At 45.0% G+C, this 26004-nt stretch overlaps 2 protein-coding genes and 1 long non-coding RNA gene across 6 annotated transcripts in view; 2 read left to right on the top strand and 1 right to left on the bottom strand.

Annotated features, from left to right (window-relative positions):
• The first annotated feature begins 498 nt into the window (after positions 1-498).
• Positions 499-26004, top strand: part of LOC108162533 — a 65368-nt gene continuing 39862 nt past the window's right edge. The window contains exons 1-3 of one of the 4 annotated variants that reach the window (XR_004472815.1): positions 499-915; positions 1093-1356; positions 22866-23384. This is a non-coding gene — a long non-coding RNA (uncharacterized LOC108162533). Of the gene's footprint in view, positions 916-1092; positions 1357-22860; positions 23385-26004 lie in introns of all 4 variants that reach the window. The other 3 variants (XR_004472813.1, XR_001775584.2, XR_004472814.1) reach the window with 3 other exon arrangements.
• LOC108162520 (V-type proton ATPase 116 kDa subunit a) lies at positions 4478-8645 on the top strand. Its single transcript, XM_017297301.2, has 4 exons — positions 4478-4584; positions 5909-8115; positions 8187-8358; positions 8427-8645. Exons 2-4 carry the CDS (start codon positions 5925-5927, stop codon positions 8518-8520), a joined length of 2457 nt encoding a protein of 818 aa, XP_017152790.1. The 5' UTR covers positions 4478-4584; positions 5909-5924; the 3' UTR covers positions 8521-8645.
• LOC108162530 lies at positions 18768-19205 on the bottom strand. Its single transcript, XM_017297311.2, has 2 exons — positions 19093-19205; positions 18768-19030 (listed from the first exon to the last, which is right to left on the bottom strand). The coding sequence occupies exons 1-2, from the start codon at positions 19166-19168 to the stop codon at positions 18822-18824; spliced, it is 285 nt and encodes a 94-aa protein (XP_017152800.1). The 5' UTR covers positions 19169-19205; the 3' UTR covers positions 18768-18821.

The following is a 26004-nucleotide window of genomic DNA, read 5'->3' as shown; positions in this document are numbered from 1 at the left end:
TCTTTGTCGTTTTCCTCTGCTACTGAAAAGAGAGATCAACCGAGTGTGGGAGTGGGAGTGAGATCGATTGACTGATGTGAGAGTTGCAGTGGTTTCGTTTTTGCAAAAGCAGCTATAGAGTGAGTGCGAAAGCGAGCAAATAGGAAGACGAGCAGAAGAGCATAGAATGAACGATTTGCGCCGCTCTCACTCAAATTTCACCCGGCACAAGCGCGCGTTTTTAAGGCAGCTCCGCGTTTAAATTCGAGAAAATGCGGAAAATGGTGAAAAGCCCAACGGGAAAAACGTTAAGAAGGTGTGTGAAGTAAAGTTTAGTGTAGTGATGCAGTGGTTATATAAAAAAGTGTGTTTAAGTGCAAGAAAATGTGTTTAATAAAGGACGGGGGCGCAAAAGAGGCAGAATGGCGCCAAAAATGCAGACCTTCGAAGGAGAATTGCAGCAATTTGTGATATATTTGTGCTGTGTTTGATACATACATATGTATGTACATATGTAGAAAAACATATTATTTTACATAACTCTTTTTTTCATGTTTAAACATAAAAGAAGGGTGCATTGTTCCCTTTTCTCCCTTTTTTCCGTTTCGTTTTCGCAAAAGTACCGGAATAGTGCGAGGGAGAGAGACCAAATAGGAAAAGGAGCAGGAGATCGAAGAATGAACGATTTGCGCCGCTCTCACTTTCTTTTGCGCGCCGGCCCAAGCGCACGTTCTGAAGTCAGCTCCGCGTTTAAATTCGAGAAAATGCGGAAAATGGTAGAAAATCCATCGGATAAAATGTCGCGCGGGAGTTTAGTGAAGCTTGGTCTACAAAAAAGTCTTTTAGTGCAAGAAAATGTGTTTAAAGACAAACAAAAGTTTTTTTTTAAGGGCGGGGGCGATGAAAAAGGCAAAATGGCAAAATGGCGACAAGAAGGTGATATGTATATTTGTTTCATATATTTGATATATGTATGTATGTACATATGTACATATACATATGTAGGAAATCAAAATTTTTTTGTTTAAATTATTTTTTTCATGTGTAAATATCTAAAATGTGTAATTGATTCGTTATTTCGCTTTTTTTTTCGTTTCATCCCGTGAGTTCCAGCAAAGTGTGTGTGTGTGCGCTTAAAAATTCGTCAGGCTTTGTCCCTTTCACACTCCCATTGCTCGAGTATGTGGGATGCAGTGATGAAGAGAATCAAAAAGGAATGTGCTCTCGTTCCAAGTGAAGTTCATGGCAGGGTGCGGCATTCCCAATAGTGCTGATCTGACTTTTTCTTGTTTCGTGGGATTACACGAACCTCCAACCTCTGGTGCCTCACCTTAAATGAATATGCCCAAAATTTGTGCTAACGGAACATTATTAGGGGTAAGTGGGAAAAGAGACGAGAGAAATTATGTTGTTGTGTTTTACTATTTATACATGTTTTCTCCTGTTATAATTATGCCTTAACTTCTCCATTCCTGCAGAGCTGGTGGCCCTCAGTCGGGCATTATGTCAATGTTCTCCAGTAAATTCAATTTATATTTCTTAATAGTGTGATACCACAGGAGTATGGATACAAAATTTGGTTGCTTAGCTCTTATAGTCTCCGAGTACTGGGTATAATAACAATTCCTCTGCATTTGTGAACCCTTTTCGGTGGTTGGGTGTCGACTGCTCTGGCATTATAAAAATGCTTAAAGCAGAAAATTGGATTTTTCATCTTGAATGGAAACAATGCGGTGGTGGGAGGACGAGACCATAACCGTAAAGCCCCCGCCCCCGCCTGCCAGCACAGAAATAATAAGTATTAAACAGTGTCGGAAAAGGAGGCGAAACAAAAAATAAATGTTAGATATGCTGACAAAGGTAATACAATAAATACGAAATGACGTTGCCGGCGATGGCCGTGGCGCTGGCGCTGGTGCTGTTAATGTGGAATTTTTCGTAGCATACTTTCGGGGCTGCTATTTATTCCGGGCTACCGAGTAGGTTCGGTCTCTCCCTCTCTCTCTCACTCTCACTCTTATTGGTAGTTCGTAATCGTGCTGATTGTTGCTCTTTTTATACACTTGTAAGCAGAGAGGGTATTGTGATTGTGGGAAGAAGTTGGAACTGCTTATCAGATCTGATATCTCCTATAGAACCCTTCACTATATTATATAGCTAACCCAACGGTCGGTTCAAGATCTAGGGTTTGAGAGATGGACATATTTTATTCCAAATTTTATTTATTGATTTATATATTTTTTCTACATTTATAATTTAATATTTTTTACATTTATAATTTATTTATTTATATATTTTTTACATTTATAATATATTTCTTTAAATATTTTGTACTTTTATAATATTTGTATTTACAATTTATTGATATATATTTTTTACATTGATAATTTATTGATTTATATATATTTTAACATTTATAATTTAATTATATACATATATATACTTTTTACATTTATATTTAATTTATTTTTATATATTTTTTTTTAAATTTATAATTTATTTATTTACATATTTTTTACATTTATAATTTTTATATTTATATATTTTTTTCACTTATAATTTTTTAATTTATTTATTTATATATAATTTTTAGATTTATAATTTATTTATATCTATTTTTTTCTTACCACTCCTAGGGTATCCAAAAACCTCTTCCTTTTTTCCCTTTTATTTCTGTTTATTCTTTAGCTTCATTTTGTGCCTTTTATTTATTTATTTAACATTAGTTTTTATTTTACGGCCCATAAAAGAGGGAGCACTTACCGTTCCAGCGTTGATTCCATGTGCCTCCGCATAAATTAAAAATGAAATTAAAATATTGTAAAAACTAAACCAAGTTTTACGGTGCCATAACGGAGCCAAAGAAAACATACATAAATCTAATGAGAGAATTCCAAGCTAATTGTTTAATCACGAGTGTAAACGACGATAAACCCACAGCGGCAAAAGATAACCCGCCTGATAAGCCGGCCAGTCGCTATCTGCTCCACGGACAAACACACCGCTAGACCTAAGCCCAAATCCGCGATACACACCCCGTAAAGATAGTGGCAATGGCGGGTCCGTAATTGCAGCTGCTACTGGAACTCCCAAATCGAAAATCGGAAAGAGCTGCACTTTTCGTTGGCCATTGGAATCGAATTGGCTGCACGGCAGACCGTTTGTGTGGCAGACCGCACTGAAAAGCACTTACACTGCTGTGGAGCGTAGCGCTGGCCATTTTGTTGCTACATATTGGCATTAGACTAATCCAGAGAACCGCACGCAACAACTTAGTTATTGGCCAGGGCCAAAAGCGGCCAAAAGAGCTCGTGGCAGCTGTTTCCCCGAAAGCAGACGAAATGGTGACGCCCATTAGTCGCCGCCCCGTTGCACGTGCTGGCTTCCCTGCGTCCGTGCAGACCTGCTAACGGATGGCCATTATCAGCATCATTATGTGGCATTAGGAGCCAGGCGGATGATGATGTTGCAGCAGCTTAAAGTTGTATGCGATTTATTTGCGGTCACTACTGGCTCGTGGCTCGTGGCTCGTGGGTGCTGCCTCCTGCCTTCTGCTCCTCCTGTTTAGCTCATTTAAATAGCACAAATTAAGACGCTTAAGCTCATTATGTAGGTGCAAATTTTTAATTAGCCAACTCCATGCGAACGGCTGTCCTATCAGCGCCGCCAGCGGCTTATCAGTCAAGTGCATTCAATGGCAGAATTATACAAATTAAACGCCCAGATTGAATGCAACCTCCCATCAAAACGTGGCGATGATATCACATGATGTACTTCGATATTTCTGCTCTCGACGGGTCCCAGCATGAATGGAAAATTTGTGTGCTTTTCGAATGAATCATGTGCCTATTCCGGCATCGAAAAGAGCACGTGACCCGCGATAGGAGGGCGGTACGCATGGAGACGACCGCCTGATAAACAAAGCACTTCACTCGACCAAGGCAGGCATCCCGAGGCACTACACGCGTCCTGGTTGAATCCTTGGCCAACGGCGGGCTGTGTGGCCTCAGCAGGGATCGCTCCAAGTGGGCCATCAATAATTATATTTATGTCATTGCACCAGAGATTGATGGATGTTTCTGTCGGGCGTTTTCTTTAATTAAGGCTGCAGAACCCGTGCTTATGCTCGATCATTCATTCACACTATTCGAAATGTGGCCACTAATCAGAAGTGTGCCGTAATTGGGTTTCAGTCATTTGTCGATTACCTGGCGATGGCCCACGAGAGCCAGGCGATAAGCCAACGCCAGGTTCTGGTGCTTCGACTGGTAGCTACCGAGCTTTGGAATCGTAGTAAGGGTTAATACCCCCCCCTATATACCCCCAGGCATACCCTGTAACAACCATAGAAATCGCCAAGTGTTCGTTTTGTGATAAAACCAGGCGCAAAGATTGTCAAGTGAACGGCTCTCTCTCTCTCTCTCTCTCTCTCTCTGGGCCTGTATTGGTGTCAAGTGTAGATTAGCTTCAGTCTTATTGGCCATAGAGCTGGCTAGGTCTTGGGCCACAGCACAGTTCTTTCTGCGCCATTGGGGTGGCAGGTCGCGAAAAAGAGTCAACGATTCACCCACAAAAAAATACTTTGAAAAATCTCCCCTCAAAAGTGTAAGTGTGTGTGTGTGTATCCTTGTTTAATCATCGATTTTAGCCCAATTGATCATGTGATCGTTACTCATACGCCACGTTGCCACAAAAATCCCCAAGTATTTGCCTAAGCACTCGCTTAGCCGTGGTTTTATCAGTGCCCCGACAACGGGTTAACGCTAGACATTACGAGGTTATCATTGTGGCCAGAGATAAGCCGTTAACAGGCCATAAATTACCGTTCAGGGTGCGTTTTTACTTTGTCTCTTCTTCAGGGGACATGCCACATGGGGCATGGGGGCCAAGTCTTCCTCGTGACAATTGCATTAAACATTTAATGGCCATCGACGATAACGTATCTTAATTGCCAGAAAAACACTAGTTAAACGTCGATTTTCACTAATACAAGGCCCCATAATGGCCCGTGTGACGTCAGAGCACGTGATGGATCATTATTAGGCTATCGATAATATTTTTACGGCCAACAAACGGATTTCTTAATGAGCCAAGAAAGGCTTTCCCCAAGGGGGGGTGGGTAGGGCTTGGGTCTAAGACTAGGACCATCGATAATCAGACATTTGCGTGCAGTTTGCTGCCCAGATTTATGGCCAACTTAAAGGCAATTGTCTGGCGCTCAGATTTATGGCCAAAACTGATGTACAATACGGGGCCGCGATAAGGCCAGGAATTGCACTGATTTAGCCACCTACGGGCCTGGAATTGGGTCTCCCAAGAGCACGGGAAGTGGCAGTGCCTGGAAATTCCAGTTGCCAGTCTTGATGCCATCTTCATGGAGTAGTGCTTCCGGTGGTGGCTATAAATCAGATCTCTCTCTATCGAGGCCTCACAGACAGCGCGACTCCATCATTTTTATGGCCGAGAATCACAGACGGCCATAAATATCTATAATCTGGAAACTAGCCAAAACGGGGGGCCCCCCCACAGACACTGCACAGGTCCTTGCCAAGGGCAGGAGGAGGAGGAGGAGGAGGGTGGTGGGGGGTGGGCTTTTAAGGCTTATTTATAAGCCAACTGATTGGCCGGTAATTGTTAATAATTTGAAATTATTAATGCGCTCAGAGGCCACAGCTAAACAGGCACTCCAGATAGCCCCCAAAATGCCGAGCAGATAGGGAACAAAACCCCGTTATCTTATCCGCGAGAGCCGTAAACAGTTCTGTTCAATTCCATTTATATGATTGATGGGGAGGACACGGCGGAGGAGTGCACGGACCCAAAGCCAAGTGCGTCAATGTCGGTGGGGCGGAGGGGGGGAGGGAGGTGTGGACACACCCAATTAGTCAATCTGTGGCATGGAATTGACAGTATGATTCGTCCCTTGCAGTGACAGACATCGAACCATGGGCGACATGTTCCGGAGCGAGCAGATGGCTTTGTGCCAGCTGTTCATCCAGCCGGAGGCGGCCTACGCCTCCATAGCGGAGCTCGGCGAGCGGGGCTGCGTCCAGTTCCGGGACCTCAACGAGGAGGTCAGCTCCTTCCAGCGCAAGTACGTGACGGAGGTGAGGCGCTGCGACGACATGGAGCGCCGCCTGCGCTACGTGGAGGCCGAGATGAAGAGGGACAAGATCGAGCTGCCGCAGCTGCCCGACGAGGAGGAGCCGGCGGCACCCAATCCCCGAGAGGCCGTCGACCTGGAGGCCCAGCTGGAGAAGACGGAGAACGAGCTGCGCGAGATGGCGGCCAACGGGGCCAGCCTGAAGGCCAACTTCACGCACATGCAGGAGCTGAAGTGTGTGCTGGAGAACACCGAGGGGTTCTTCTCCGACCAGGAGATCCTCAACCTGGACTCCAACCGGCAGGTGGACCCCAACGATCCCGCACAGCTGGCCGGCGGACAGCGCGGGCAGCTGGCCTTCGTGGCGGGCGTGATCAAGCTGGAGCGGTTCTTCTCGTTCGAGCGGATGCTGTGGCGCCTCTCGCGGGGCAACATCTTCCTGCGGCGCTGCGACATCGAGGGCCTGTGCGACGACGAGGAGAGCGGCCAGCCGGTGCTGAAGACCGTCTTCGTGGCCTTCTTCCAGGGCGAGCAGCTGAAGCAGCGCGTGAAGAAGGTCTGCTCGGGCTACCACGCCTCCGTCTATCCCTGCCCCAGCTCCCATGCCGAGCGGGCGGACATGGTCAAGGACGTGAACGTGCGCCTGGAGGACCTCAAGACGGTGCTCAACCAGAGCGCCGACCACCGCTCCCGGGTGCTCACCTCGGCCTCGAGGCACCTGCCCCGCTGGTCGATCATGGTGCGCAAGATGAAGGCCATCTACCACATCCTCAACTACTTCAATCCGGACGTGACCGGCAAGTGCCTGATCGGCGAGGGCTGGGTGCCGGCCAACGACCTCACGACGGTCCAGGAGGCGCTGGCGCGCGGCGCCAAGCAGTCGGAGAGCTCCATACCGGCCTTCATGAACGTGATCGAGACGAACGAGCAGCCGCCGACGTACACGCGGACGAACAAGTTCACCAACGGCTTCCAGAACCTGATCGACTCGTACGGCACGGCCTCCTACCGCGAGGTCAATCCGGCCCTGTACACCTGCATCACGTTTCCGTTCCTGTTCGCCGTGATGTTCGGCGACCTGGGGCACGGCCTCATCCTGGTGCTGTTCGCCGCCTGGCTGATCCTCAAGGAGCAGAAGCTGGCCGCCATCAAGGAGGAGATCTTCAACATCTTCTTCGGCGGCCGCTACATCATCTTCCTGATGGGGCTCTTCTCCATCTACACGGGCTTCGTCTACAACGACGTGTTCTCCAAGTCGATGAACATCTTCGGCTCCGGCTGGAGCATGAACTACACGGAGGCGGTGGTGGTTGACCCGAGCCTCAAGTATCTGACCCTCCGCCCGAACGACACCTTCACCAAGCCGTATCCCCTGGGCATGGATCCCATCTGGCAGATGGCCGACAACAAGATCATCTTCCTGAACACCTTCAAGATGAAGCTGTCGATCATATTCGGGGTCCTGCACATGGTCTTCGGCGTGTCGATGTCCGTCGTGAACTTCATCCACTACCGGAAGTACGCCAGCATCTTCCTGGAGTTCCTGCCGCAGGTCCTGTTCCTGCTGCTGCTCTTCGGCTACATGGTATTCATGATGTTCTTCAAGTGGATCGTCTACAACGACACCGTCGAGGGCCCCCTGTCGCCGGCCTGCGCCCCCTCCATACTCATTCTGTTCATCAACATGATCCTGCAGGGCAGCCAGGACACGCCGGAGCCCTGCAAGGAGTTCATGTTCGAAGGCCAGAAGGACATACAGATGGTCTTTGTGGTGGTGGCGGTCATCTGCATTCCCTGGATGCTGCTGGGCAAGCCGCTCTACATCATGGTCAAGCGTCGGGGCAGTCCGCCGGCTCTGCCGAAGCCCCAAGAAGGTGCCAATGGGGGCGGCGACCATGGCGGTCACGGCGAGGACGAGCCAATGGGCGAGATCTTCATCCACCAGGCCATACACACCATCGAGTACGTGCTGAGCACGGTCTCCCACACGGCCTCTTACCTCAGGCTGTGGGCTCTGTCCCTGGCCCATGCCCGTAAGTCGAACAGAGAGGGATCCTCGATCGTTGGACATCCTCTGATAACCGCTTTCCCTAATCCCTTTCAGAGCTCTCCGAAGTGCTGTGGAGCATGGTCCTGTCCAACGGATTCAAATTCAACAGCTATATCGGGGCCATTGGCGTTTACCTGATGTTTTGGGCCTGGTCCTCGCTCACTGTCGGCATCCTGGTGCTCATCGAAGGACTCTCGGCCTTCCTGCACACCCTCCGCCTGCACTGGTAGGACCTTAGACGGTGTTTTTTTGCCCTTTCTTGTCCCTTTGCTAACCTTCTATTTTCCTTTCAAGGGTGGAGTTCATGAGCAAGTTCTATGAGGGCGCTGGTTACGCCTTCGAGCCCTTTGCCTTTAAGACCATTCTGGTGGACGACGAGGATGCCTAGAGGGGGAGAGAGAGCGGGGGAGGGGGAGAGAGCGCGCAGGACGCACTATCCCAAAAACATTTTCCGTTTATTTGGTTTTCTTTTTTTTTTTAAGAAAAAATAAAATTTTGTTTGATATGCATACACACCCAGAAATACGAATACGCACACTCATACACCCATACACCCATACACCCATACACACCCATGGATACACCCATACACACCCATGGATACACTCATACACCCATACATCTATGTACTTTCTATCTCTTTTTTCTTGGCTCATTTCTGGTCTTGTCGGACGACGACAAATGTTTGTCATATGCTTTCTGACAGTTTTGCCTTGGTCACCCAAGTGACAACTGCAGACAGGCAACCCACCCCTCCCCCTCCCCCCGCCCCCCCCCACACACACACACACAGGACTGCACACACATGGACTGCACACACATCCGAAACAATCACAAAGCAAATTGCTTGCCTTCTCCCCCCCTCCGCAAAAAGAGAACTTTTCGGATGTCCCCGGCTCCGGCTCCGGCTCCAGCTCCGTCTCTGTGGTCTCTGTTATTTTTTCTCATTAGAAAGGTTGTCATATGCTGAAATTATGTTGTCAGTTCGACTGTCCATCGAGCATTGAGTTGTGAAATTGCCCTGCGCCGCACTCGGCAATTTAAATAATAATATGCCAACTAGGATATCCCATCCCACACGACAGTTAACCGGATCGCCACTGAAGCATAAAAGGATTGTCGGGTTATGCAATATTAAATGGAGTGGCAGCTTCTAAATACCATAATATTCTGTATAAATGGGGCAGTGGAGGGACTGAAACGTAGGGGAGGTCTATTTGGAGCTTGAAATTATATAAATCAATGAAGCGCTTTAAGAAAATTATAAGACTCGGTCTGAGTGCATTAAAGCCAATAAAGGGGCTCAAAAAGGTCAAGAGAACACACAAAAAAAGGGCTACAAAGCATATAAATGTGGCGCCGGGTTTTCCGATGTAATACTCTAAACCAGGACGCCAGATTTGATTATATTTAGTCTTTATATATGAATATTATGTGAGATTTAAAATTAATGTTAAAAACCAAAAAAACTCGTAATTTGCGTGTTGGCTTGAGTGAGACTTTTCTTCTGTTAATTGCTCTGTAATTTACTCCGCTAATTGCTCTTTTATTGGCCCTGTTACGTGCTCTGTTAGTTGCTCTGCTACTTTGTCTTTTACCTGCTCTTCTACTTGCTCGATATTTGTTCTGTTACTTGCTCTGTTATTTGCTGTGATATTTGATCTGTTACCTGCCTGCTACTTGCTCTGATATTTGCTCTGTAACTTGCTCTGGTACCTCTTCTGCTGCTTGATGTGTTAATTGCTCTTCTACTTGCTCTGATATTTGCTCTGTAACTTGTTCTATTACCTGCTCTGCTGCTTGCTCTGTTAGTTTCTCTCTTACCTGCTCTGCTACTTGCTCTGGTACCTGCTCTGGCACCTGCTCTGCTGCTTGCCCTGCTTCTTGCTCTGCTACGTGCGCTGTTACTTGATCTACTGCCACCTGCTCTGTTATCTCTACAGGCTTTGTTGCCTTCTGTGGCTTCTGTTTCTCGCCCTGTAACTTGCTCTGTCACTTGATCTGTTCCTTGCTGTGTTATTTGCTCTGATATTGGCTCTGTAACTTGCTCTGTTACTTTCTCTGTTGATTGCTCTGCTGCTTGACCTGTTACTTCTACAGACTCTGCAGCCTTCTGTGGCTCCCACCAAAATATTATTCTACTTTTTTCTGCATTTCTCGCTGAAGTTTTTCTAAATTTCCAAACAACACTTTTGTCCGGCCAAAGGCTCTTGTCAGCTGACGAGATAAGCCAACTCCCACACACACACACACACACACCGCACTGCCTATAGGAGGCAAAAACAAAAACCCCAAACACTTTTTGGGGGAAAAAAAGGTAGAAGGAGATGAAGTTGCTTCACCATAAAACTGTTAAATGGCGCGAAATTCTTTTCAATTTCAATTTTTGAGCTTCAGGCCTCGAAAACGTTGCTGGGCTCTTTGTTGGCCTCCCTTTCCCCCCCCCCCTCCCTGTTGTTGTTGTTGTTGTTGTTGTTGTTGGCCCGAGCACATTGCCAAATATTTGCATTCGAACTCAATTGGTTGCGTTTTGTGTTTATTGCCTTTTGCTGGCCGGCCGGCAAAACGGAACGTGTTCGTTCGTCTATCTTTTTTGACGGTATTCGATTTTGGTTATTTCGTTGTGAGAGCGGCCCCAAAAAATGTTTTCGCGACCAGCGGCGTGTTGACAGCGGGGGCCAGGTGAGTCCCCGGTCCCGGGACACACGCAATGCAAATAGGAATTCAAACAGGCTGCCAAACGCTTTGAACCCGCATGTCAAATGCAACAGCAACAATAGCGGAAGAGAAACGAAACAAAAACAGGGGGACACTATTTTCCCCCGCGGGGGCTGTTCGGGGCCCGGCGGCTGCCATGGTTTAGAGCTGTTTGTGCAGCTGACATTCTGGTCAGAAGAGAAAAAGAGAGAGAGGAGGGTCGACCATGAGATACCGGGCAGTCAGGGGCGGCTCTAGAAGGGGGATTAAGACCCAAAAGATCAGAGATTGTTGGGGGGGGGAAGGATCCTCTACTCCAAAAAGGCTTCCCGTCACGGCTTATTTCTGCTGATTTCCTGCTGATGCTTGAGTCGCGTCCGTATGGCTGCTGTTCTCTCTTTTGCACTGCTTCGCTCGGTTCCTCTTCTTCTCTGTTCGCTGTTGATCTGCTGCTGTTACTACTGCTGTTGCTGCTGCTGTTACTACTGCTCTTGCTGCTGCTGTTACTACTGCTGTTGATCTACTGCTGTTACTACTGCTGTTGATCTGCTGCTGTTACTACTGCTGTTGCTGCTGCTTTTACTACTGCTGTTACTACTGCTGTTGCTGCTCATCAGCTGTTCCTCTGCTGCTGTTATTACTGCTGTTGCTTATCCCCGCTGCCCCCTCAATAGGCCAGCTGGCCCACTCCTTCTTACATAAATATGGCTGCCAAATGCATTAAACAAATAAATGTTTTTTCCACTGGCCCAGACACAGTCTCTCTCTCTCCGTGTGGTCGTAAATTATTTCGGCCCGGCCTAATGCATTTGGCCTCGTATTAATCAATGTTTTGTGTCCTCCGTTCTTTTTGTTTTTGTTTTTTTTTTCGACTGTTTGCCACTTTATGGACAACTGCGGCATTTGCTCTGGCGTTTATTTTAATTTATTTGCCCTGCACAATTATTTGCATTTTGTTGTGCCAAAAGTTTCCATTTCTGTTTTTTGTTTTTTTTGGCAGTTGTCATTTAATTTCTTTTTTTCGCCTGTATAAATATAAATCAAATTGCATTGGATTTGTTTATAAATCCGCAAAACACAAACGTTCCAAACCGCCCCCCCTGCCCCCCCTGCCCACCATAGATATTGCTTTTTAATTGTTCCTCTGTGCAGATTTTCTTTATGATTTTTCCGGGCTCTGTTTTTGGTTTTTCCATCTGGCCACAGGAAAACTGTTTCAACTAAATGCTATTTTTATGACCTGCTGACCTTCTTTGTTGTTGTGTTTTTTTTTTTTGCAGCAATTAAACAAATATGCAATTTGCTGGATTGCTTTGATATAAAATTAATGGCCTGCCATTCGCTCTATCGAAGGTCGAAGGTTGAACCCAGATCTAGTGGCCTGCCTTACCAGATTTTACGGCAAAGTCCAACAAAGTCGGTAAATCAAAAGCAGATAATTTTCCAACAGCTTCACTTTCATGCGGGCGGGGCGGTGGGGGGCGTCTCACCTCACCCCCAGCCCCTCCCCCAAAAGGACAAAAGAAAAAATACAAGATAATTGTTCAGTGGAAGCCACAAATTATAAGATTTGTATGGTTCTTTTTTGGGGCTAGTAAATTTGCATACTACCGAGGAGGGGCCGCCGCCCCCCCCACCCCACTCGGGCCGGAAACGGATACGGAAAGGCCGCCCGTGTGCGTGTAGATGAGCACAATTGCGCGTCATAAATTTGAATTATTGTGCTCTTTGCATTTGACAACGACTTGAAAGCACTTGCAGCGATTTGGGCCAGTCCAGTTCAGTTCACTTTGGTCGAGAGCCCCCCCCACCCACCGCCCCTGGGGGCAGTCAACCACGAACATGTCCTTGAGACACCCACACTGCTGCAGAGAGACATTTTTAGTGGACATTTATTTTATGCTTGAAACGCATTGAAATTTTCGCCCAAGGCGCCAGCTTTGTTGATGATGAAGTCGGTCACGGCTTTGTCTGTGTGTGTGTGTGTGTGTGTGTGTGTGTGTGTGTGTGTGTGCGGCATAGAGTGCTGTGGCCTGTCTTTTGTCAGGCCATAAAATATTCGTGAAGCTCTGTCAGAGCGAACACTAAAGTGCATTAGCCATTTTAGCACTCGACGCAGTTTCGGCCACGCCGACAATCCTTGTCTCTAATTAGCCAGAACTGCAGCCAGCAGCCAGCAGCTGCACTTGAGTTTGCTTTAAGTGTTAAAGTGTTCCCCCTGTCCCTCTGCCCCTCCGTCCGTCTGTCAGTTGGGGGCTCTTCCAGCTGAGCCTTGACAGACAGCTGAAAACGGATTAATTTGTCCGAATGCGAACTGTGCTGACAGCCCGACCAAAGCCACAAATTGCTCAAGATATACACACAAAGAAAGCCAAGCAATTTGATATTTTCAGAAGAGTGCAAGGGGGGGGCATAGTGGGGGCAAGAAATGGCCACCTAGGGGGTGGTGGGTGGTGTGTGGGATTGACCATGTTAACAATAAACAATTGACCACATGACATGACAAGTAACGAATGTGCCAGCCAAAAAATGTTTCCATCAAAATAAAGAGCAAAAATAGGAAAGGAGTCGACCAAAAAATCCCCTGGACTTGGAAAAAAACCGAAGAAAAATGGGATTAAATATTAGTTCAATAGGTTGGGTTAGGGCGGTGGCAGAGGAGAGCGATTAGCCCCCCTCCAAGATCATTTGGACCCTTTAGATGCCGCCTGGGCGTGGGCCCCTTCTCAATGGAGCCCCTCCATCCGGAGGCTTAAATGAATTTAGACAAGGACCCAGGTTTGATCAAGGAAAGGTCCCTGAGGCATTACTTCAATAAAACCACAAATATTTCCCCGAAAGACCATCCATAATCCGTATTTTGCTGCCTTTGCTCCCTAAACCTCCAACACCTTGCCTATCCCTAAAGACATTAGATCTATACAGTATCTATGGCTCTTTCAATGGTTTTATTTCCGTTTCCCTTCAGTGGAATACCCCCTCAAGCTGTGAGCCTTTACAGAGTATCGAATACCGCTCTTGGCTGGCAATAAAACTATTAAACGATCTAGTACATCTACACCCACACCCAGAGAGAGAGAGAGAGAGAGAGAGAGAGAGGAGAGCCTTTGTTCAATTGTACAACAATTTTATTTGTACGTTCTTCGTGGTTTTTTGTGTGTGTGTTGCCTTTGGTTTTTTTTACCCGCCGGTCCATGTCTGCACAAATGTTGCATAGCAATTGCTTTGTGTGTTCAATTTTTGGCATAACAACAAACAGCGGACACACATACATACATAGCCCACCCGTCAGGGGGGTGGCAGGGTGGTGGGGCGGGGGGGCGGCGAGGCAGTCAAACAAATGAACAAGAGAGCACAAATTTTGCAGCTGTCAGTGGCAGGAGCCGGGACACGGGCCAGGCACGGCACAACAGGAGGCACAAAGCACAAGATTTTTATTTGACCAACGAAAGCAGCTACGAGGCTCCACAAATTGTGGTTGAAATTTATTTTTTGTTTTCCATTTTTCGATTTGGAGCAATGCAATGGCCGGCAGCCAAAATGTGGGAGACTGGGAGAGTGGGAGTGGGAGTGGTCGAAATTGTTAAATGCTTAGATGTCTGCAAAGAATTTGTCGCCAAGAGGCGTTGAGAATGGATTTTGCCAAGCGGCTGTCACGTATACGTAATATGGCTGGACGATGGCCGATGGCCGATGGCAGCTCCTAAAAGTATGCACCACAAATTGGTAGTTCTTTGAGGGGCCACAGAACTTGATAAATGTATTTTTTGTGGGGAGCACACTGTGGGTGGTAAAGGGGGGGGGGGGGGGCGTCTATGTCTGCGAATATGAAAAATGGCCATTTGATAAAATGCCATTTCGGTCTAGTTTTTAGCAGGCTTCAATCGTGAAAGGAAGTTGTAGTGTTTTTCAAATAAATTTTCGTTGGAATGAGGGGATATACATACACTACTGGCCAAAATAATAGGTACACAGGTATCGTGCTGGATTTCTTTGAAATACTTTCATATTTTTGCATGCCTGGCTGCAAAATATTTAATTAAAAATATGGTGAGCTTCCTTCCTTCAATTCTAAGCTTTAATTTGTAGTGGAAGGGCCTTTTTGGTCTGGTTAAAATAATATGTACCCTGCTTTTAAAGATTTCATCAGGATTTGGTTTAAAGTTTGTGGGCCGTGATGCTGAGTTTGGTTGTGAATTTGATGTGTTTTAGTTTCAAAAGTTATGGACTTTATATAGGAAAATATGAGATGATTAAGACTTAGACCAACGCTAAGGAAGGGAGGGATGTGCGGCACTTGTTTCCAGGCTTAACCCTCCTAATGGCACCCTGGGAATCCATATCGCATATAGATTGATAGATTTGGCTTCCCTTTGACCCATTTATAGGTTATTAGAAGGAGATTGTTGGGCATTTGTATTATTTTTTTAGCTAATGAATTTTTAATTTATTTTTTTTTAATCAAATCGTGAGGGTGATGGAGTTTACAATAGATTGAATTCAATACATTTCATAATTAATCTTAAGGCTGCCCTGCGTCGGCAGCGTTCCAACCAGAAAGCCGACTGAGCGCCTGGTGACCATTCGTTCGTCTTTCATAAGGCACGCTCATGAGGTGGACAGGGGGAGTCGGCCTACTCCTGTCTCCTGGCCTACTCCTACTCCGGACTACTCCTGTCGGACCTCTCCTCCTCCTCCAACTGTGCATCCACTAGATCGAATATCGCTTGCCCTTGAATGCCTTGGAATGTGCTGAAACTTTCCATCTCTCTGTGGCTGGTCCTAGGCCGTTCCCACCAGACCGTAGCCTACAAGCTTCTATGATCTTTGTATACATATGTACATATATACATATGCTTCTATGTATATGCTTCTATGATCTTTGTATATGTATAAATATCTACATATGCTTCTATGATCGTGCCGCTCATGGCCCTATGGGTTCTTCTTATCAAGTGGCCTCCTTCTGTGGGTGAGTCTGTTTATTGTTTATGGAATGCCCTGTGCCTCTGCACTCTTGTTCCTGCTCCTGACCACCTTGCCCGCTGGCCGCTTGAGTTATGATTACTGAGGGTTTTCCCCTCCATTGGCCTCCTGCATGTGAGTCGGCGATTGTTCTGCCATTGGGTCCTGTTCCTGTGCCTTGCCCATCTTTACCTGTTCGCCTGTTTCATGATCATTGCACTTTGGCTTTGTCGCTGAATCCTATTCATTTTTATTCCCAGATATACACACACACACATATGTATGTGTGTCCTCCTGTCTATACTTTTAATGGGGTACTCATTGGGTGGCACTTACTATATTTTCGGATCATTTTATGTGTCTATCTCCCGCACCCCACCCCCCCACCCCCCCCTCCGCTCTGGCGGGCCACTATTTGGAGGAGCTTAGGCAAATGTAATTACGCTTACAATCAGCAGCTAATAAACCTCAAAGCAGCAATTAAACGCAACGACTGCTTAAAGCGTTGAGCTCTATGACACGCACACAGATACACACAGACACACACAGACACACACACACACTCGCATACCGTTAACCGCGTTATCCTCTGTTGTAGCTGTTGCTGTTGTTGTTGTTGTTGTTGCCGGCACTCCTTCGGACAGGGTCACATTTAATTGTGCACCATGTTCAACAGGCCATTGTACATGCGTATTAAATGTAATTAACTCATTATAAATGATAACGTGGTCGAAGGGGGCTCGAAGGGGGGTCGAGGGGGCCGAAGGTGGGTCGAAGGGGGCCGAAGGGACTCGAAGGGAGCTCGAAGGGGGACTCGAAGGGTGGTCGAAGGGCGGCTCGAAGGGTGGCTCGAAGGGGGAGTGGCCTACAGGTAGGAGTATGTCTTAAGCCGCCAAAAGGCTGGGGGCCGCAACCCCCCCCCACTGTCGTCACAGCTAATTTAGTCGGGCAGGCGGGCAGAACGTGTTGGGTTGCCGCATTCTCAGTGACTCGGGGGCTAAATGTGGAATTATTACCGGAAAAGGACATTCTGACGCGCCTGGCTATTATTCAGGTTGAGGGCACAGGGGGCCAAAGAGGAGACGGGGAAGCAGCCAAGGTAATAAAAACTCCTTTCTCTGTGGATTCTCTGGCCCCGTGCACTCAAGGACTGTGGTCCTTCCTTGTGTCTTGGTTTATTTTATAGTTTGTCTCTTGCCTTGCCACCTTGCCACCTTGAGGTCCCTTTTAATTATGTAACACACACTCCACACTATCCAGTAACCAGCAACCAGTATCCGGCGGAGTGCTCCGTTACCGTTACGCACCTTAGCTGCTCGCTTACGCCACATTATCCCCAGTGGCACGTGTGGACTTCATTTAGATGAGTTTAATTGGTGCCCCCTACCCCCCATCCCCCTTCCCCAAAATGGGGCTAAAGCATTTTCCTCAATGTTCTCTTTAAGAAGGAAAATCTGCACAGCAGGGGTAGCAGTGGGGCGGGGAGGGGGGAGGGGGGTGTGAGAGAAAGACTAACTGCCAACATTTGCCATCAATAGCCGCATTTGCCTTATATCAAGTGAAAACTTTCTTATCGGCAGCTCCAGCGGCAACTCCAATGACAAATTGAGACGGAAGTCGGGTAGGAAAAGTTGCCTCACACACACACACACACACACACACACACACAGAGACATGTACGAGCACTCGTATAGATTGTGACAACTTGCCACTTTGTGCCACGTACATTTTTGCCGTCTCTCGATAAGAAAATTCATAAAACTCCGGCAGTGACAAAAGGCAGGGGAAGGGGCAGGGACTGGAGGCAGGAGGCAGGGTCAGGAGCAGGGGCAGAGGCAGGGCCAGGGCCAGGAGGCAGCGGCAAAGGGAAAGACAGCCGTGAAAGTGGCATTTGAGCCGGGCCAAAAACTTTTCGTGCCAACTTGCTAATCTAATGAACAATTGTGGCTGCAAGCCACCTTTAACACCTCCGGCACCTGTGCCACTTGCCACTTGACACTGCCACTGCAACCGGCTTAAAATGAAAATTAAGCACGAGGCCAGGTCTTTTTTTTTCGTCGGCTGTCTGGGATTCGAAGGGGTCGCATGGCCGTAATTGAATTCCCCGTCAACTGATTCGACAGGAGTCTAATGCAATTTGAGAGTTTTTTGAGTTTTTGAGTTTTTAAATTGCAGCCCAAGTTTGCAGACAACTCAAACAACGTCAGCAGTCAACTTAATTGTCATAATTTGTGTTGACAAACTGGAAGAATTTACACGAAGAACCAGAAGGGCCTCAAAAGCCTCAAAAGCCGAGGCATTCAATACCCTCTGAGAGCGAGGGATCCGCCTGGAGAAGGAGGATCTGTGGAGCATAAGGAGGCGATATGGTTAGATGATCTAGATCCATCTTATGTACTTCTTTCCCCAAAAGGAGGACCCATTTTGTCCCTGGAACTCCCATCTAGCTGGGTGGCAAAGAACCGACAGATGATCCTAGTCCTAGTACTCCCTCTTTGAGGGTATCTTGTGCTCCAAAGCCAGGGCCTTGGCGGCGGGGCATATGTGGCCATCTGGCTGAGCAAAAGTTTTCCGCACAAAACAAACTAACAAAAGGCCAAAGCAAATAGAGGGAGCAGCCAGCCACAGAGACTCTACTCCTTTGCTACCCTGGGATTAAGTTTAAAATGTCCAAGAAGTCCAGAAACCAGAGCGGGGTATCAAAGAAAGCAACGCCAAAGCACTGGAAGGAGACAAAAGACAAATAAAGACTAAGCAAATAAAATCTAATAAAACGAAGGACACAAAAACTTTAGCCAAGCCCGGCGAAAATGAGCTAAATGCTGCCACGGGAGTGGGTGAGGGCGATGCCAGTGGCTGGTTGAGAGACCAGATGAAATAAAGTGCCAGAAGTATGTTTCATTAGCGGCCAGCAGCAAGCCAAGGACACCAGAACCCCCTGATGAACTTCAAACAAAGAAAACACACACTCCGAAGGGGGCTCTATGGGGGGTTCTATAATGGGGATATTTTCTTCATTTCGATATCCTACACCGTGTACTTCATAATGAATGTATCCAGATCGTCGTTGGACATTTCCTGGTCGGAGCATATCTCATTGCATCTCTCCACAATGTTGAAGAATCCACAGGGTCCCGACTTTAGGCGGACTGCGCGACAGGTCTTCAGTCTGCTGTGCCACGTGTATGTGTTGTTTTTGGAGCACTTTGTGGAGCCGCTTCCCTGGCGGCAGATGTCTGCAAATATGGCCGGGCGGCATTACTCCCTTGAAATCTCCTCAAAATGCACCTTTACCAACCCTTGACCAGAGTCTCTCCCAGTGTCAGATACGCCACAAAGGACACCAAGGACAAAAGACAGAGAAACACCTTCATTTTGAGGCTCAAATTAAATGGAACTAAGGTGGGTTTTCCTTTGATTCCGAGCACTTCAACTGTGATAATACGATTAAAGCCCGACCGTCACGGGTTGATCTCTGGAAAATGTGCATAAAATTCAGGTTTCGTTGCAGCGTAAATTAATTTAATGCAAAACTCTTCGAAACGTAGTAGAAAATCGTCGATTTATGATATTTTCCTTTGTTGAGGGATTTTTGTAAAACCTGAAAAATATTTTAAATATTTTCAGTAAATTATTACGCATTAAATTCTGTTGATAATTCCCTACTTTGGATAGAGATACATGTGGCTGGCTTTGTGTATCGTGGATCGTCCTCGAGTGTATTGTTACACCAGGATCCGAGTCTCAATTGTCTGCATATCTCGGTGGCAAATGGCAATTTCGTCTTTCAAAAGTTCAAAAATGAAAGAAAGTAAATAAAATTCAACGCCGAGTGCCGCAAGTGCCGTCATAAATTATAAGCAAAAGTTATAATGGCTCCTCCGTCTAGTTTTCACATTATGTTCGCTCTTCTGGCTCTGCTTCCTTTTAATAAAATTGTATTTAATATACGAGTGGCAGGGGCAGAGGCGGAGGCCGAGGCCGAGGCAGAGGCAGAATGGAGTGCCGAGTCACGATATTTCAATTATACGCTCGGTGTGAATTGTGGGACGCTGGAAAACTGAAAACCGAAAACTTTCATTAAACAATGAGAAATCGTTTTTCGGGAACGAACCCAAGATAAAATTATCTATTCCGGTCCACAAAATGTAACTATTATTATTCACAATAATCGGCAGGCTCTCATGTGAGCAAATCGCTTAATTAAATCATATCATTGGCTGTAAAATGTTGGCCAAAGCCACTCGTGCAAATAAACTGTCAAGACCCCCCGCCCCCCGCCCCCAAATCACATTAAAACTGGGCGTATTAACCCTTCATTAATCACAGACACAGTGGCTCACAAAACTATAAACACATCTTGGCGGGTGCAGGGGGGGCAGTGGGGAAGGGGGGGGGGGGGGGCTCAGCCGGGATAATCCTACGGCAGCAACTAAAACTCTTCATAATTATGCCATAGACATCGGAGATAATTTTGACAATAACTCAAGCAAAAGAACTTTCTGTGTGCGGAGGTTTATTATGGATGCTTGAATAAATTGCTGCCTATAATTTATTCTGTGGACTCGTAATTCGAAAATTACATATATACATATATGCATGCAGGGGTATACGTGTATGTGTGGCCCTAATTGCTCAGTCAGTCAGTCAGTCAGTCAGTCAGTCAGTGGGGCTGTCTGTCAGTCGGATTTGCGTAGGCCCATAAATTGAACCCTGCTGAAAGCTTTTCTTTTGATACCCTGTGCTGAAATATAACATGGGGGGTACAGTGGAGAGCAGGCATTGGATATATGTGGGGGTTACGTATAATCCTCCCGGTTGTATTGCATTTGAGGCTACCTCCTCGATGGATTCATTTGAATAAATCATAGCTTTATTTCGTTCTTTCGACTTATATTCAATTTAAACAATGTTTTCATCATTTTCGCTTTTTTCGTTTTTCTCCCTATCTTTCTCTCGTAGCTCATACTCTTCCTCGATTACTCGATCCTCACTCCTATTCGATTATATATTAATGGTACTCTATATTTATGGAACTCTCGTTAATGCCTTTCCTAAAAAAATCTTCATCACTTTTCAGTTTAAATACCTGTACATTTGTCAAAAAATAATCAATTCTTATGATTTTTATTTTTATATATTTTTTAATAAACTAATTAATAATGATTAATAATAATCATTAATGATTAATTACATTTTTTAATTTTACTAAATTTTTTCAGTTTTAATAATTATTTTAATTTTTAATAATTATTTTAATTTTTAATAATTATTTTAATACTTAATAATTATTTTAAATTTGAATAATTATTTAAATTTTTAATAATTCTTTTAATAATTTTTTTAATTTTTAATAATTATTTTAATATTTAATATTGATTTTAATTTTTAATATCCATTTCAATTTTTAATAATTGTTATATAGAAATGAAATCAAAAATGAATTTTTGAAGAGTAGTATTTAATATTTTCAAAAAAAGGTCACGTTTGGAATTTTTTACATTAATAATTTTTGTAAAATATTTTGTCTTAGGGCCTTGGATTTTATCACTTTCCGAATACCTTGGGGCATACTCTCGACTAAATTTAATAAGTGCTCGCCAGATATCATGCGCCACTCCGTCTTATCCAAACCCTTCACTGCAGACTCGTATTTTTTCAATCTTTTTGAAGCAGAGGCCATACATTTTCCATGGGATTAAGATCTAGGCTACAAAAGGTCACTGCATTAAGTGAAAACTCCAATTATTGGGATGATGTTCCACGATTTTATGTAAAATCTAGGTCGAAGGAGAAAACCTGCCCTCCGACCTAGGCTAGATCTCTCTTGAATGGCCTCACCAGGCATCTGACTACCGGGTATCTCCTAGTCCTAGCAGGTTTTCCTCCAAATCACTCTCTCTAGTTGTTTTCCATGTGATTAACCCACTCGCACACATTGAATCATTTCAAGTTTATAATTAAGTTTCAACTTTCTGTGTGTGTGTTTATTATTTGACGATTTGGGATTTTGGATACAGCGCCTGTTCAGCGGAGACATTACGCATGCCGTTCAGCTGCCAAGCATACACGATAGCCAAAATATTTTAGTGCACGTTTCATGGGGGAATTTTTAAATATTTCCCTTTCATAAGAGAACAAAATGATTTATTTTGCGGCTTGTTTTTGGCCAACACCCGATAATAAACAAACAAGCGGCCAAAATGCGCAAAACTATAAATAGCATCAAGCAGGCAGAGCCCACAGCCGACCCCCGAAAGCCACAAAAACTCCAACTGGAAATGCATTAATTAATTTTGCATTTCAACATTCGCTGGGCATGTACTCGGAGATCCATTTCGATAAATACATATTTGTTCGATTGGTTTCTATGCGGCTTGTGGCCGGTCGAAGGAGGAATTTAAAATTTAATTTTTAATATTCCGAACGCTATAATTTGGGAGTAATTCGAGGAGCTTGCCAAAGGAAAGTCCTGCTTGGGTAAATACCGCAATGAAATAACTTTCGCTTTATTTAATTTTCTACACATTTGTGGAGTCCCTAATGGGAATCGAATTTGGATTATTTGAGGTGCAAAATATAAGATAAATTCAATAAATCTTTACATAAATTGACATTTTAGGCAATTTACTGAATCTCGAATTATATAAATTATGGAAAATAAAATCGATTTGCACAGAAAGCACTTTATGGATTATTTATATCCTGAAAGAACTTAGATGTAATATTTTTATATTGTTTTATTTATACTTATTTATATTTATTTATATTTATTTATATTTATTTATATTTATTTATATTTATTTATATTTATTTATATTTATTTATATTTATTTATATTTATTTATATTTATTTATATTTATTTATATTTATTTATATTTATTTATATTTATTTATATTTATTTATACTTATTTATATTTATTTATATTTATTTATATCTATTTATATTTATTTATATTTATTTATATTTATTTATATTTACTTATATTTATTTATATCTATTTATATTTATTTATATTTCAAATACTTACTAAAACTTTACTTATCTTATCCTTTTTTTGTAGTACAGACCACGCCAATTAGGATCTTTTATAGATATGTCTATGCTATCGTTGGAAAACACTCGCCAAAGTGGTCGAAACAAGGGACATTGTTATTCAAATATTTATCGGGCCAGCCAGTCGACCAGTAGGCCCGGTCCGGCCATCCCGTCAGTCAGGCACTCAGTCATGCAGGCAACAAAGACACGCAATGGAAAGCCCCACACAGCCCCACACAGCCCCCCACGAGTGTATGCCTGCATTGCTGGTGGCATGGCATGTTTTTACAGTTACATTACAAACAACAAATGCAGCCAAAAGCAGCAAAGCAGTTAATGCGCTTGAAAAAGATACAATCGACTGGGAGATACCCACCAAACGGATTTATTTCATGGGCATTGGGTAGATATGATGTAAAAACATAATGGAAATTGTTTGCAGGTTACTCCTAAAATTATTCCAAAATTTATAGCTTACATTTCTATGCAAATATGTATTTTTGGAACATCTGAAACTGAAACAAACGTCGGTTAATGGACTTTAAAAATGTATGTATTGGATCTTTATATTATTCTCAGTGTTTTCGGAGCTTTACACTAGAAAATTGTTGGTTGTTTGTTGAGATATTGGAGACTTTCTACACAGTTGCCCCGGGGAGTAATTTGCCAATTACTTGTCGATATATCTATGCACCAAATTTCGACTGTGGATCAAGATACAAATGAAAGTCCGATATATGCATATAGATCGGATCCAGGTTCCCATATCATTCCTGGATCGTTTAACTTCTGGTTATTTCTAGCACCATCCTGAGCTCAATATACCCCTTTTCGGTATGTCTGCGGGGTATTAAATGAGTGGTGGATCGAGTGGCTGCAAAGCCGAAAAGGCGGCAGGGAAATGCAGTGACAGTTAACATTAACACCAATACAAGCGTAAACATATGCTTACACGGACAGGCGATGGGGGCACAGCGATGCGATTTCATGGGTAGACCTCCTAATGAGTCGCAATTGGATCTGAGTTGGTGGTTGCTACCCCCTCCCTGGCCTTTGCTGCCCTCCTACCAGGCTGCTGCTGCCCCGAACCCTGGCTTTTGCTGCTGCCCCTCTCAGGTTGCTGCCGCCTCTTTCTGGACACTGCTAACCATCTCCCCCCCTCCTCTGCTGCTGTTGCTGCCAATTTTAATTGAATTAGAAAAACATATACAAAACACAGCCCGAAATGCACAGAGAGACAGACTGCCAAACACACTCCAGTGGGCTTCCTGTTTTTGGCCTACATGCACACACACACAGATACACACACACACACATACCAACAATTGCTGAATGTCACTCAAGCAGGTACTAAAGTTAATTACTGCAATTTCCGCGGAAAATTGTTTTATGCATCGACAACATGTGGCTCGAACGCAGGATTTTCCATGGGATGTGTGCGTCGGCCATGCCACACGCTTATTTTATTAAGTGCCGCTATTTTTGGGTTGCATGCCCCTGCGGATGCATGTAGTGGGCTTCTGCCCCTGCAACACGATTAGGAATTTGGGAAAAGGTTCCAAATTTTAATTCGGTTTGCGGCTGGGGACATTTAACGGATCGACTAAATAGGGAATCGGATAGTGGCTTTTTCTGGATACTCGGCAAATTGTTTTTGGTCTAATGAGGATAATTTACTTTAGACTTTATTTTACATATTTCATTTAAATTTATTCAAAATTACTAAGACTTTCTGTTTTCCAGTAATTTTTGGGACATTTTCCAGTGTTTTTAGTGCCCTATTTTCCTGCCGAAACAAAGGATCTTGCATGTCCCTAGAATACTATACCAATTCCAGCTCAAAGAGCACATTTTTGGCCACTAGAAATGCTCCTTAGTCCATAAAAACTCTACATTTTGTTAAGTAAAGAGAGGTTTTGCGCTTCTGCCTTGCTCCGAGATGATTTCTCTTGATGGAATGATTTCTGTTATCCGTTCAATGAACGATGGCGGCCATCGGATTATAGATGACCCCAACAACTCCAGTCTGCAGCGCGCTGGAAGCCACTGGCTGGAAGATGAATGACTTTTCCGAAGGGCATCCACTCTGCGGCCTTCCACTCGATTGCATTCCCTGGCTCGGCGTTTGTTTTATTTGGCGCTGTTTAGTTAATGGTTTAGCGTGCCGCCCCTGCCACACAGTGTGGCAACAATTCTTGTTTATGCGCCGCAAACATTTTTACCACTTTCCCACATGCTTTTCCAGGCCTTCCCTCTCGCCCACGCCTGTTGATGGCATTAAATTTTATTTCACTGAAAACCACGCGCCCCATATAGGCAGGCCATGGTTTTCGGTCGTTGCCAGGGCCAACATTGTTGGTCTGACGATGGCTGCCCATGCCGTATCGTATTTAACTAAATTGCAGGCCCTTTCGCCATTGCAATTGCTCTGCAAATTGCGCTAATTTTGGCGCAGCAAAACTTTGATTGATATTAGCCAGACGGCCAGAGGATCGTCAAAGTCCCCCCTGCAAATTCCAGAAAGTTTCAGCCCTTCGGAGATAACTCTTTCTGTCCATTCGTCTTCTTGGCACCGAGCGGTGTCCAACGATTGTGTATTCTCACGCCTTTTAAGCCAAGTTCTCGAGTAATTGACCTTCGAGGGCCATCCAGCAGCGGACGGAGACGGGTGTCCCCTGCAGCAACTTTCACATCACTAAACCACTGAAAGTTGTTGACTTTATGCAACTTTTTCGTGGCCACAGACACAGCTACGTGAGGCCCGGACCCCCCGGCCCCCCCCTTGGACACTCGGGGAGCCTCTTAACATCCCCTAGAACCCCTAGAACCCCACTCGAAGTCGCCTTCGAACGTTGACAAACAAGTTTGTTGTGCCTTGCAATTTTTTCTGTGCACTCCGGCGACATTTCCTTTGCGCAAATATAAACTCGATAAAGTGGGCGGAGCCGGATGCCCAATGCCCGAAACTGCTGGCGTCAGTTGCTTTTAACATACCCACCCACACAGAGATACAAATGCATTAGAGGTTTACGCACACACACACAGGCACAGCCTCAGCCACGAGAGCGAGTATCTTTGTGTAGATGGCCAACGACACGTGCTGCAATTGAATTTGTTCGCAAAACGCAATAGAAAACACCCACAGAAACCGAACGGAACGGAACGGAGC

This window comes from Drosophila miranda, chromosome 4 (genome assembly GCF_003369915.1).
Source record: "Drosophila miranda strain MSH22 chromosome 4, D.miranda_PacBio2.1, whole genome shotgun sequence".
Classification (NCBI taxonomy): Eukaryota; Metazoa; Arthropoda; class Insecta; order Diptera; family Drosophilidae; genus Drosophila; species Drosophila miranda.
Note: the sequence above shows the minus strand (reverse complement) of the source record. Positions and strands in the feature narration are given on the sequence as shown.

What these genes read in the sequence shown, in the direction of transcription:
- LOC108162530 (XM_017297311.2), bottom strand. Translation starts at nt 19,168, where the DNA reads ATGAAGGTGTTTCTCTGTCTTTTGTCCTTGGTGTCCTTTGTGGCGTAT. An exon ending in GGGAGAGACTCTGGTCAAGG is followed by an intron (nt 19,031 to 19,092) that starts GTTGGTAAAGGT and finishes CCATATTTGCAG; the next exon opens with ACATCTGCCGCCAGGGAAGC.
- LOC108162520 (XM_017297301.2), top strand. Translation starts at nt 5,925, where the DNA reads ATGGGCGACATGTTCCGGAGCGAGCAGATGGCTTTGTGCCAGCTGTTC. An exon ending in TCTGTCCCTGGCCCATGCCC is followed by an intron (nt 8,116 to 8,186) that starts GTAAGTCGAACA and finishes AATCCCTTTCAG; the next exon opens with AGCTCTCCGAAGTGCTGTGG. An exon ending in CACACCCTCCGCCTGCACTG is followed by an intron (nt 8,359 to 8,426) that starts GTAGGACCTTAG and finishes TTTCCTTTCAAG; the next exon opens with GGTGGAGTTCATGAGCAAGT.